The sequence below is a fragment of the Gossypium hirsutum genome, chromosome A01 (assembly GCF_007990345.1).
Source record: "Gossypium hirsutum isolate 1008001.06 chromosome A01, Gossypium_hirsutum_v2.1, whole genome shotgun sequence".
Lineage (NCBI taxonomy): Eukaryota > Viridiplantae > Streptophyta > Magnoliopsida > Malvales > Malvaceae > Gossypium > Gossypium hirsutum.
Genome location: NC_053424.1, coordinates 102381972 through 102396095, shown reverse-complemented (window position 1 = coordinate 102396095; position 14124 = coordinate 102381972). Strand labels below are relative to the sequence as shown.

Sequence of the window (14124 nt, the reverse complement as noted above, 5' to 3'; positions counted from 1 at the left end):
TAACTTGGGAATTCTTCCAAGAAGAGTTCTGGAAGAAGTACATTAGCCAGAGGTTTATAGACCAGAAAGGGAAAGAATTTTTAGAGCTAAAGCAAGGTCGTAGAACGATGACGGAGTACGAGCGTAAGTTTGTGAGACTCAGCAAATATGCACGGGAGTGTGTATCTACAGAAGCTATCGTGTGCAAGAGGTTGAGGATGGTTTGAATGAAGATATTCGTCTATTAGTTAGCATCTTAGAATTAAGGGAATTTTTGGTGCGCGTGGAGAGAGCATGTAAGGCTGAGGAATTGGCCAAAGAGAAGAGAACAGCTGACATCGAGTCCTGAGACTCAAGGAAAAGACAGATGGGGAAATCACAGCAAACCTCATCTAAGAAATCGAGAGATTTTTCTGCCCGATCAAACGCGTCAATAGGATTCTCGAGTAAGAGCAAGAACAAATAGCACATAATGTCTAAAGCTCAAGCCTCTTCTATCGTTAGTGTTGGTAGTCCTCAGCCATATAGGCCAGAGTGTTCACAATGTGGTAGGCATCATTTCGGTGAGTGTCAAGGGAATGAGAGGGGTTATTTCAAATGTGGATCACTAGACCACTTCATCCGAAATTGTCCATGTAATACCCTTCAACCCTAAACCATCGCCGGAATAGGGTTAGGGGGCATTACCAGATAAATTAGACAAATTACAGATAATTCTTAATAAAAAAATTAAAATTAAATAATTAATTATTTAACAAACATATTATAGTATAATCATAAATTCATATAAATTATATTTTTATTTGTAATTTACTTCATTCATTCAATTTTTTTTATAAAAATTTCGACAGCATTTCTTCTCATTTTTACATAAAACCCCCTGCAAGTTCAAACCAGAAACCAACTAATCCAAAACCAATAGCATAATCAAAAACAATTTAAACCTAAAAACACCTAAATCATAACCAATTTAATAACTAAACATTCATAATATTAAACAAAATCAACTAATAACTTCATTCATTTTTCATTCTAACTTAATACTAAATTATATAATATAATCTTTACCATTTTATCAAACTAATAACAAAATATGGTATACCATTCTTACAACCAACATTACGAGCATATCTATGTAACCTAAACAACACCTAGTACATGCCACTTTCAATTAAGAAAAGATAAAGGGTTTGAACTAGTTTTTACAACTCTTTTCCCGGCCGCTTTAGTTGTTTCAGGCTTTTTATCTAATCCTAACACTTGTTCAACCATTTTGGCTCGCTCAATCAAGTCTACCATTTCAGTAATACGTTGAGATACCAACTGTAATTTAATCTCATCTCACAGACCCTGTAAAAATCTCTTACAAATGTTAGCTTCAGTTGAAATAAACTCTAAGGCGTATCTGCTGAGTCTCGAGAATTCCCTTTCATAATCTATTACTGACATGTCACCCTGTTGCAACGTCAACAACTCTTGTTTCTTGTCTTCGATATACATTTCTTCAATATATTTCTTTTGAAACTCTTTCTGAAATAGCTCCCAAGTTATCTGATTCTCTGGTAAATGTCGAACCACTGATTCCCACCATAAGTAAGCTTCTCCTTGTAGCAACGATACATCACAAATCAAACACTCTTGGGGGGTACAATCTAATTGTTGTAAAATTCTTTTAGTCGACTCCATCCAATTTTTAGCTACAGATGGATCAACTCCTTTCAGACCCATAAATTCAGTGGCACCATACTTTCTCAATTCCTTTATTGGGGTCCGTCTTTGAGTTGGAACTGAAGTCATAGCAAGAACAACTTCCGCTACTATTTGTAGTGCATCGGCAATTTTTCTCAACATATCAGAATCATCTCTATCATTTCTTCTTTCAACTCTAGATGGTTGATTTCTTATAGGGTTTATGGTAGGTGTTACCGATTCGGTTTCATCTAATCCATATGACTCTTCATCACTAGTATACATTTCCTGATTGGTATCTTCTATTCTTTCATCTGACATCTTTAATCTATAAAACAAAAGCAAATAAATAGGTCAGCATCCAAAAATCCCGACTCAGTTTTGACTCAAAAGTGGCATGTACTTTTAGACTCATTTTTTGAGCTCGATTTAGGCCAAAAATCGGCTAAACCTGATAGCTCTGATACCAACAAATGTAATATCCTTCAACCCTAAACCGTCGCCAGAACAGGGTTACGGGACATTACCAAATAAATCAGACAAATTACGAATAATTCTTAATAAAAAATTAAAATTAAACAATTAATTATTTAACAAACATATTATAGTATAATCATAAATTCATATAAATTATATTTTTATTTGTAATTTACTTCATTTATTCAATTTTTTTTATAAAAATTTCGACAACATTTCTTCTTATTTTTACATAAAACCCCCTGCAAGTTCAAACCAGAAACCAACTAATCCAAAACCAATGGCACAATCAAAAACAATTTAAACCTAAATACACCTAAATCATAAGCAATTCATTAACATAATAATTTAATAACTAAACATTCATAATATTAATAAAAATTAACTAATAGATTCATTCATTTTTCATTCTAACTTAATACTAAATTATATAATATAATCTTTACCATTTTATCAAACTAATAACAAAATATGGTATATCATTCTTACAACCAACATTACGAGCATATCTATGTAACCTATACAACACCTAGTACATGCCACTTTCAATTAAGAAAAGATAACATCACCAAAAATCTTTTTGCTGGAGCCGGGATCGTTCGGATGCTGGACCGGGACACTGGACTCCTATTAACCTGCGCACGAAAACAACCGCATGCTGAGTATTCTATACTCAGTGGTATTACCATAATTCAAATTATAATAGCAATAAAGAATTATAATTACCAAACATGTAACTATCCAATTTCTCAAATATCAAATCATTCTTAAACTTTCATTATTTAATAATAACAATACAATTTTTACCTATTCTTCAATTTCCATCACATATCACATGTAACAATTTCAATCACTACATGAACACTAAGTTCATGCCTTTCATTTTCAATCTCAATTTCAATCCATAATTCAACTTTCTCATTTCTTTCAATATTTCAATAATATAATTAATTAATTCATTTTAAATTTCTCATTTCAATTGTTCACCCTATTAACAAACCCTGACTTTAACGGATACACGAATTCCAACCCAAACACACCAGTACGACACATTGTGCCTAAAACGGTACATAGTACCTGATCAGTATAAGACACATAAAGTGCCTAAAACGACACATGAGGTGCTTGATACGGCACGCGAGGTGCCTGAAATACGACACATAAAGTGCTTGATCGGAAAAGCCGGCAAATCCCGTACACTTTTAGATTCTATGGCATGCCAATTATATCCGACTCAGCCCGACTAGTTAATAGGGTATTTCAATTCTCAATTCACTTTCATTTCCAATCCAAGATCACTTTTCAATTACAATTTCACATTCAAATCAATTTACAATTCAATTATACATACACATTCACAATTCAATTCAATTCTCATTCAACTCAAATATCAATACTTACCTTATAACTCACTTATTAAATATAGAATTTATATAAAACATTTAATAAAAAGTAATTTGAATTATAGTAATACAAACCGTGAATTTCTCGTTTTAATCTTCGATAGCTTTCTCCTTTCCTTTGTGCTCCGATGTCTTGGGTTCTTTGTTAACTACGAAAATAATAATAATTTATAATCATCAATACAACACAATTCAATTTAATCCATGAGCCTAAACATACAAATTTAACAATTTTTTTTTGTACATATAATTCCACTATTTACTTATATATTCATTCAAAGCTGTCTACTTGAGTCATTGTTACTAAATCATTTATATCTTGAGCAAGAAACTCCAAATTAAGATCCGATAATTTTACCTGAAACTAAACTCACATATCTTCTTACCATAAAATTTTTAGAATTTTTGGTTTAGCCAATAAGTACAGTTTATTCTTTAAATTTTCCCCTGTTCTGCTGTCAAATAGTTCCAACCATTCTTCACTAAAAATTAATTATCTCCTTGTACAAGATTCGAAAAATGTTCCCATTTGATTATCTTGAAAATAGGTTCATCAAGGATTTTAAAAATATAAATTCAAACCCATAATTATTTTTATACCATTTTTAATGATTTTTCAAAGTCAGAACAGGGGAACCTGAATTTATTCTGACCTTGTCTCACAAAACTGATAATATCTCATGATATACAATTTTGTTGCTTACACCGTTTCTTCTATGAGAAACTAGACTCAATAAGATTTAATTTCATATTTTTTTATTCCCTATTTCGATTTTTACAATTTTTGGTGAATTTTCAAAGTCAAAAAACTACTACTGCCCAAAACTGTTATGGTGTAAAATGTTAATAACCAAATTTACAACACTAATTCACACTTTATTTCTATTCAAATTTCATTTAAACTCAAATTTAACTATTAATTTTTCAACATATTTTCTTAATTTCAAATTTTCCTCAATTTAGTCCCTAAAACACAAAACTTATAGCTTACTTTACATTTCAATCCCTTTATCTACTCTAACTTTACATTTCAATCCCTTTATCTATTCTAACTTAAATTTCATTCAATTAAACCCCTATTTCATCATTTTATTCAACATGAACTTTGTTTAAAAACCTAAGAACTTCTAAACTACCAACTTAATTCCATCAAAACCTTGTTTTAATACTTTTAAAACATCAAAATTAAGAGAAAAGGACTTGATTGAGCTTATCAATTAAACTCCAAGCTTCCGAAACCCTATTTCCCCTTCTTTCTTTTTTCCTTCTTTCCTTCCCTTGTTCGATTGCTTTCTGTTTTCTTTTCTTTCTTCTTTTGTTTCTTTTCTTCATTCTATTTCTTTTATTTGTTTTAGTTGCTAATAATATATTATAATAATTTAATTATATAATATATAAATATATTCTACTTAATTAATAAGAAAATATGCAATCATGTTACAAGTGTATATTTATGTATTATTACACATGTTTATTTTCTTTTTCAAACATTTGTTTTTACTTAATTTAATTCTAAATATAATATTATTTAATATAATTTATAACTTAAATAAAATAATAGTAATAATAACTAATTAATTAATTAATATACAATTATCTAAGAAAAGCCTTAGATCTTTAACGGCTTATGCCGCCTCACCTATGCTAATTGGTACAATTGCCAATTCGGTTCTTTTTATTTTCTATTGATCTATAATTGAACCTTTTCCCTTTATTCAATTTAATCCTTTTACTTAATTACTCTTAATTAAGTTAAGTTCACCTAATTAAAACTTAATTAGACACACTACTAGACTCATAATTATTTATGAACTCGATTTACTAAGATGGAGGCCCGATAACTTTTGTGAGGTCCGAGGGCTGAGCGCCTGCAAGGACTTATGCATTCACGCTCGCGAATAGGCACCTTCACCATACGTGATTACGGGTATTTTTTCTCTTCATGATATTTTTGTTGTTGCTTTAATCAATCCAGGGTCTACCCAATCTTATGTCTGCATGAAATTTGTACCCAGTATAAATATGTTAGTCGAACCTACTGAATTTGTAGTGAAAGTGTCTAACCCGTTAGGCAAGCATGTGTTAGTTGACCAAGTATGTAGATATTGTCCCTTGACAATTACGGGTCATAGTTTTCCAACTAAACCTCATGTTGTTGCCATTTGATGAATTTGATGTAATCCTTGGAATAGATTGGTTAACTTTTCATAGTGTTGTAGGGGACTGTGGAAGGAAATCTATTGCGTTGATGGGAATGTTCTTCGGGTTGAACCAGATGAATCGGATAACTCCCTTATAGTGATATCGTCAATAACTGCAGAAAGATATTTGAGAAAGGGATATGAGACTTATCTCGCTTTAGTGCTGAATACTCAAGTGTCTGAGCCAAAGATTGAATCAGTACCAATGATTTGTGAGTTTACAGATGTGTTTTCGAAAAAATTACCCAGATTACCTCCTGTGAGGGAAGTTGAATTTGGAATCAAGTTAGTCCCCGGTATAGCACCCATCTCTATTGCTCCTACGGAGTTAAAAGAGTTGAAAGTTCAACTGCAAGAGTTAACTGACAAGGGTTTTGCGAGACCGAGTTTTTCTCCTTGGGGTGCTCTAGTGCTATTTGTGAAGAAAAAGGATGGATCGATGAGATTGTGCATAGTTTACCGACAGGTGAATAAGGTGACTGTGAAGAACAAGTATCCCTTGCCAAGGATTGATGATTTGTTCGATCAGTTGAAGGGAGCCACTGTATTTTATAAGATCGACTTAAGGTCGGGCTACTATCAGCTAAGGGTTAAGGAGCAAGATGTACCGAAAACCGCATTTAGGACGAGGTATGGGCACTATGAGTTTCTTGTTATGCCCTTCAGTTTAACGAATGCCCTTACGGTATTCATAGATCTGATGAACCGCATTTTTTGGTCGTATTTGGATAAATTCATGGTGGTTTTTATTAACGATATACTGATTTACTCTCATGATGATAATGAACACACGGAGCATCTGAGAACAGTTTTACAAACCTTGAGAGATAAGCCGTTGTATGCCAAGTTCAGTAAGAGTGAATTTTGGCTTAAAGAAGTTGGATTCCTAGGACACATCGTGTTAGAAGATGGAATTAGAGTTGATCCAAGCAAGATCTCGACTATTTTTGAGTGGAAACCACCGAAGAATGTGTCAGAGATTTCAAGCTTTTTGGGGTTGGCTGGATACTACAAAAGATTTGTAAAAGGGTTCTCGATAATAGCTACTCCAATGACAAGGTTGTTACAAAAGGATGTCAAGTATGAATGGATAGAGAAGTGCCAATAGAGTTTCGAGAAACTAAAGGCTTTGTTGACTGAAGCCCCAGTTTTAGTTCAACTAGAATCGGGAAAAGAGTTTGTGGTGTATAGTGATGCTTCCTTGAATAGGTTAGAGTACGTGCTTATGCAAGAAGGCAAGGTAATAGCCTATGCCTCGAGACAGCTAAAGCCCCATGATAAGAATTACCTGACCCACGATTTGGAGCTAGCAGCCACCGTGCTCGCATTAAAAATTTAGAGACACCATTTGTATGGCGAGAGATGCCGAGTGTTCACCGACCATAAAAGCATCAAGTATTTGATGACTCAGAAAGAGTTGAATCTACAACAATGAAGGTGGCTAGAGTTGATAAAGGATTATGAGTTGATTATTGACTACCATCCGGGAAAGGCAAACGTGGTCACCGATGCATTGAGTAGAAAATCCTTATTTGCTTTGAGAGCAATGAACACTCAATTGGCCTTGTCAGAGGATGGTTCGGTTCTAGCAGAGTTAAAGGCTAGACCAACGTTTTTTCAAGAGATTTGTGAGGCTCAGAAAGGTGATAGGGACTTGCAAGCTAAAATGGCTCAGTGTGAGACAGGAAATGAATCAGAGTTGAGTATTGGTACTGACGGTTGTATGATGTATCAAGACAGAATTTGTGTTCCCAAGGATAATGAGCTCATTCAGAAGATTTTACGATAGGCACGTAGTGGTTGCTTGTCTATCCACCCGGGTAGTATGAAAATGTACAATGACTTGAAGAAAATGTACTGGTGGTCAGGGATGAAAAGAGACATTTCTGAGTTTGTTTCTAAGTGTCTAGTTTGTCAACAAGTGAAGGCCAAACACCAAGTACCCTCAGGTTTACTTCAACCTGTGATGGTTCTGAGTGGCAGTGGGACCGAGTAACTGTAACACCCCTAACCCGTATCCGTCGTCGAAACAGGGTTTCAGAGCATTACTAGAATTTGCAGATCACCTAAAAAAATTTAAATACTTACCGATTCAATGCATCATATAAATAAATATATTACTATTCAATCAACAGTTTGGCACCTGTATAAGCATCAAACAACAACATTGTTGGTATACTAGTACATATTTCATATAAATTCAACATTGATATACTTATTTTCTCGACATGTAACACTTGAGTTTAATAATTGTCTTTACTTACATAATTTCCTTGTATCAGCCTATCAAAGATAATCATATATGTACATGTCACGAGACATATTATTCTCTTACTGTTTCTTCATAAGCATATATCATTCATTTCGTTATATCAATATTTCATGCACCATAATTTCCATATATCTTATGTATATTTATTTCGATAATAGTTCATATTAAAATTAACATAAATTAAATTCCATGTACCTATACTTATTTCATTTATCTATCTACTCAATTATTTCATTCAGCTATTTTGTACATATATTTCCATATGACCAATTCTTGTAAACATTTCACAGAACCATTTCATATAACCATTCATCATCTGATACATATTACCTGAATATCAATTGTTCAACTGATGTCATAGCATCTCCCATCCACGGTCTTATTTATCTTCGACATGATGCCATAGTGTATTTCAACTATGGTCTTACTCATTTTCTGTCAGGTTGCCATGGTATCTTTCAACCATGGCCTTGTTCATTTCATGTTACATTGCCATGGTATCTTTCAACCATGGTCTTATTCATTCCCATCATGTTGCCATGGTATCTTTCAACCATGGTCTTATTCTTTTCATGTCACGTTGCCATGGTATCTTTCAACCATGGTCTTACACATTTTATATCCTGTTGCCATGGTATCTTTCAACCATGGCCTTACACATTTCATATAATGTTGCCATGGTGTCTTTCAACCATGGTCTTACACATTTTATATCATGTTACCATGGTATCTTTCAACCATGGTCTTACACATTTCATTTCAGAAAGCACACTCCCGTGAACCTCATCCTTATAGTGGGATTACCAGTCCAAACTAAATCCCCTGTAATATAAAACTCATAGAGTATTGTCGTGATTACCAGTCCAGGCTAAATTCCTTTGCAACGACAATTACTCTAATGAGCTTGGATCTGAATTATCAGCCCAGGCTAAATTCAGACCCTAATTCGGATTACCCGCCCGGGCTAAATCCATTTTCCACATATTCTTCGGGACGGCTATATCAGAATAGGATCACCTGTCTGGGCTTGATCCTTTTTACCGTCAATTTCTTTTCCAATGAGCCATCGAATTCCATTCCATTCAACTGGATTTATTTTCAATTTATATCGAGTATTATCAATATTTCATCATTTATCATGAATTGAACATTCAAATCATATTTTCATCACATAACCACATATTTCAAGTATTTAAAAATACAATTCAAGTTACACAAACTTACCTCATTGCTTGTTTGTGTTTATAATTTCATTAATCCGATATCTTTTCTTTTCCATGATCAAGTATCGCATTTGAGTCGTCCAGATCTTTATAAATAAATTTGATCATCATTTTCATTTATTTCATATTCTAATGCATTTAATTAATGCTTTAGGTAAAATTACCATTTTGCCCCTAAACTTTTAATTAATGACGATTTCATCCTTAGGGTCAGGAAAATAAAATTCTTACAATTTAATCCTTATTTCCAGCTATGATTCTCATACATATTGATAACAGTCTATGAATTCTATAAAATATCAGAATTTTCCATAATTTCAACACTTTTCAATTAAATCCCTAAAACATGTTTTTCCCCGATCTTGAACTAAATTAATAATTTCATTCAATTTTGTAATTTAAATAATAAAATAATCCATTTAATGAAATTTGGTCATTTCTGACATTTTTACAAAATTTCCCATAAAGTTTTACTTTTATTCAATTTACTCCTTGAGCCTAAAATATGCAAATTAGCCATGCTAAATGAATATTCATACATATTTTCCTCCTATTCCTCTCCATTCCACATCCTTAATGTATATAACACACTTGTAAGTAACATTATCTATAATTTTTATTTTTTACTTTTATGAATATTCAAGTTGTCTATTTGCATCATAGTCTCTAAATTTTTTATATCTGGATCTATAGAATTCCAAATTAAGATCTGCTAATTTTCCCTGAAACTAGACTCATATATCTTCTTACCATAAAATTTTCAGAATTTTTGGTTTAGCCAATAAGTACAGTTTATTCTTTAAAGTCACCCTTATTCTGCTATCTGACAGTTCGGACCCTTCTTTACTAAAAATTAATTATCTCATACAGGATTCAGATGATGTTCTCGTTTGTTTCTATTGAAAATAAACTCATTCAATATTTTAAACATATAACTTTAAGATCCTAATTATTTTTATCCAATTTTTTTATGATTTTATAAAGTCAGAACAAGGGAACCCGAAATCATTTTGACCTTGTCTAACTAAATTTGTTATATCTCACAATTTACAATTTCATTGCTTACACCATTTCTTCTATGAAAAACTAGACTCAATAAAATTTAATTTCATATTTTATTAAACTTATAATTAAATTTCCACAATTTTTTATGATTTTTCAAAGTTAGACCACTGCTGTTGTCCAAAACTGTTTTAGTGCAAGATATTAATTACCATGTTTATAACACCCTTATTTTCTTTCTCTACACTATTTTTCATCACTTTCTCTTATTTTCTCTTCACTAACATATCAAGAACATAGGATCATATGTAAGAAAACTCTACATTAACATCAATCCCATGCTTTTTCAAAAATATCAAACTTAAAAATATATTGAAATCATGATGTTCTTACCTTGTTCTATTGATTTCAACATTCATCTTGATTTTCTCTCTCCTTCAGCTTCCATTTCTTGAATCCAACTTGATATTTTAACTTCCCATAGCCTCCTTAACATTTTTCTCTCTTGGTAGCTATGGAAATTCTTTTGATTTTTGGGTGAAAATGGTTAATTTTTTGTAGAAGGACCAAATTGTAAAGAAAAGAAAGTTTCTTTCTTCCTTTTCTCTTCATACGTTGGGTGCATGGGAAAAAGATGATGATTCTTCATCTTTCTTTCCTTATATATAATAAAAATAATAATAATAAAATAATAAAATATCATTTAAAAATTAAATTAAAATATTATTAAACTATTATTTATTTAATCTAAAATATCTCCAACATCATCATTGCTTTCTAGATTTCTCTCTCTTCCAATTGACCATTTTGCCCTTTATTATCTTTTAAAATTCCATCATTGAGTCATCATTTAATTTAATAAAATTACAATTTAGTCCCTCATAGTTCTTCACCTATTCAATTGGGTCCTAATTCATCCATTTTTCTTAGTTTCTAGATCATTCTACTCTAAAAAATTTACACTATTGGTCCTTTAAATTTTTTATATTTACACTTTAACCCCTCAAATTTTGAGTATTTACTCTTGGCAACAAAACTTTTCTCAATTTTACAATTTAGTCCTTTCTTGAATTAATATATCATAATATACTTCTCAATTTTGACATAACTCAAAATTTTCCTTTTTGTCACTTTATTTCCTTATTTTACTATATCAAGGATAATATCTTACTGTAAAAATTTTCGGGGTATTACAGTAACCATGGATTTTGTGTTAGGGTTGCCTTTGACACCAAGGAAAAAGGATTCAGTTTGGGTAGTTGTTGATAGACTTACTAAGTCGGCACATTTTATACCGGTGCGTACCAATTATTCCCTTGAGAAATTGGTTGAATTATATGTTTCCGATATCGTAAGACTTCATGGAGTACCTTTGTCGATTATTTCAGATAGAGATCCCAGGTTTATCTCGAGGTTTTGAAAGAAGTTCCAAGAAGCTTTGGGGATAAAGTTGAATTTTAGCACAGCTTTCCACACGCAAACCGACGGTCAGTCAGAAAGAGTAATTTAGATAATAGAAGATATGTTATGGTGTTATGTTTTCGAGTTTCAAGGTGAGTTTCAAGGCAGTTGGGAAAAGTATTTACTCTGGTGGAATTTGCCTACAACAATAGTTATCAGTCGAGTTTGAAAATGGTGCCCTATGAAGCTTTGTATGGGAGTAAGTGTCGAACACCCTTATATTGGAAAGAACTTAAAGGGAATCAGATTCACGGGGTCGATTTAGTCAAGGAGACTGAAGAGAAGGTTAAGGTGATTCGTGAATAGACAGAAATCCTACATGGATTTGAAATGAAAAGAGATCGAGTTTCAAGTTAGCGATAAGGTGTTTTTAAAGGTATCCCCGTAGAGGAAAGTCCTCAGATTCGATAGAAAGGGCAAGTTGAGTCCTCGTTTCATAGGACCTTATGAAATTATCGAAAAAGTAGGGCCTGTTGTCTACCGGTTGGCTTTACCCTCAGAGTTGGAAAACATTCACGATGTGTTTCATGTGTCCATGTTACATCGCTACCGTTCGGACCCCTCTCATGTGATCTCGCCAACAGAGGTTGAGATTAGCTCGGACATGACTTATGGCGAAGAGCTGGTTAATATTTTGGCTTGGGAAGTAAAACAATTGAGGAATAAGAGTATTGCACTTGTTAAAGTATTGTGGGATAGACATGGAGTCAAATAAGCCACATGGGAACCCGAGGAGACCATGAGAGACCAATACCCAAATCTATTCATCGGTAAGATTTTCAGGGACAAAAATCCCTAAGGGGGGAGAATTGTAATGACCCAATTTTGGGCCTAGTCGGAACAGTGGTTTCAGGATCGCTAATCCGAAGTCAAAGAAATTATTTTTAATATTATTTTATGTGTTGTGGCATGATTATACGAAAGTATGAAATTTTGGTGAATTAATTTTAGCGATTTCATGCTTAATTGTGAGAAAAGACTAAATCGTATAAAGTGCAAAAGTCCTATTTTGATAGCTAAGGGTGTCAAATAGCTAGAGAACCTAAATTGGGCGTCTTTAAAGGGCAATTAAACCCTTTAGAGAGGCTTGGCCGACCATGAAACAAAGAAAATAAATTAGTCAAAGTGTTAGGTATTTGATTACGTAATGTATGATAAAATAATACCCTAAAGCCTAACCTTCATCTTGTCTTCTTAACTGAAAATAGCAGCCATTAGAGAGGTTTTTGAAGCTTGAAATTTCAGTCACTTAGTCTCTCTACAAGTAAGTGATCTTGATGGTTTTTCTTGATGATTTTTGTACTTTTAGAACCCTTGTAGCATGAGCTTTCAAATAAGGAGACTGTTTTGCAAAATGGTTGAAAGTCTAGGGTTTTACCATAAGAGTGTTCATGTTTTCTTCTGAAATTTTATGGAAGAAAATGAATCATGATTGTGAAATAAACAACTTTTGTGAAGTAGTTTTCATGGAAACCCTAACTAAGGACCATTTTGCATAAGTTGTAAAATAGTTGATTAATGTCTGAAATAATGAGACTTGTGGGCTGCTCCTAGTATAAAAAGTATTTGGCTAGGCTTGATTAATGAAAAAATGTGATAAAAATCGATTTTCGGACTTAGGGGTAAAATAGTCATTTTGTGAAAGTTTAGGGGAAAAATGGTGAATTTGCCCAATTATGAATTTTTGAGTGTCTAGATTAATATGCTGATGAATGAATGAATTTTTATCATTATATATCAAGAATTACAAAATCTGGGCCTAGACCAGGGAAAAGCAAAACAAGTGGACTAAGCTGAACTAGCCGTCTACATTTTGTAATCCGATGTAAGTGGTATGTAGATAATACAACTACATTGTTATTATATGTGTTTAAATTGATATAGCATAAATTTCTTGATTGTGTAAATGATTATGTATGATGAATATTGAGATAGTAGAACTCTCGTTTGAACCTCAGGAAATAAATTGGATATTCATACCATGACATTTGGGTTATTGTGTGCTAGTGTAAGACGTGTCTGGGACATGCATTGGCCATATTATGAGAGCTAGTATAAGACCATGTTTGGGACATGGATCGGCATTGAGATGAGAGCTAGTGTAAGAAATGTCTGGGACATGCATCGGCATCGAGATGTGAGCCAGTGTAAGACATGTTTGGGACATGCATCGGCTAGGACACGGATGTGTCATGGCCGTGTGAGGGACACGGACCATAAACACAGGCGTGTGTCAGGCCATGTGAAAACCCCTGTAGGTTTGAATTTAGAATTTAATTCAGACGGGCATAGGACACGGGCGTGTCTCCATGCGCTTAGGCCGTGTGTGTCACATTGGCCATCAGCACGACCATGTTATAATGACCACACGGGTGTGTTGCCCTTCCACACAGGCATGTGTCTTGTTTCAAGAGTTA

The 14124-nt window shown here is 33.1% G+C and overlaps 1 protein-coding gene across 1 annotated transcript; it reads right to left on the bottom strand.

Annotated features, from left to right (window-relative positions):
- Positions 1 to 1320: 1320 nt before the first annotated feature.
- LOC121216352 (uncharacterized) lies at positions 1321 to 1989 on the bottom strand. The gene has a single exon (XM_041092016.1). The coding sequence runs from the start codon at positions 1987 to 1989 to the stop codon at positions 1321 to 1323; it is 669 nt and encodes a 222-aa protein (XP_040947950.1).
- Between the last annotated feature and the right edge of the window lie 12135 nt (positions 1990 to 14124).

Bases quoted from the DNA above. Each gene is read 5' to 3' on its own strand.
- LOC121216352 (XM_041092016.1), bottom strand. From the start codon at position 1,989: ATGTCAGATGAAAGAATAGAAGATACCAATCAGGAAATGTATACTAGT.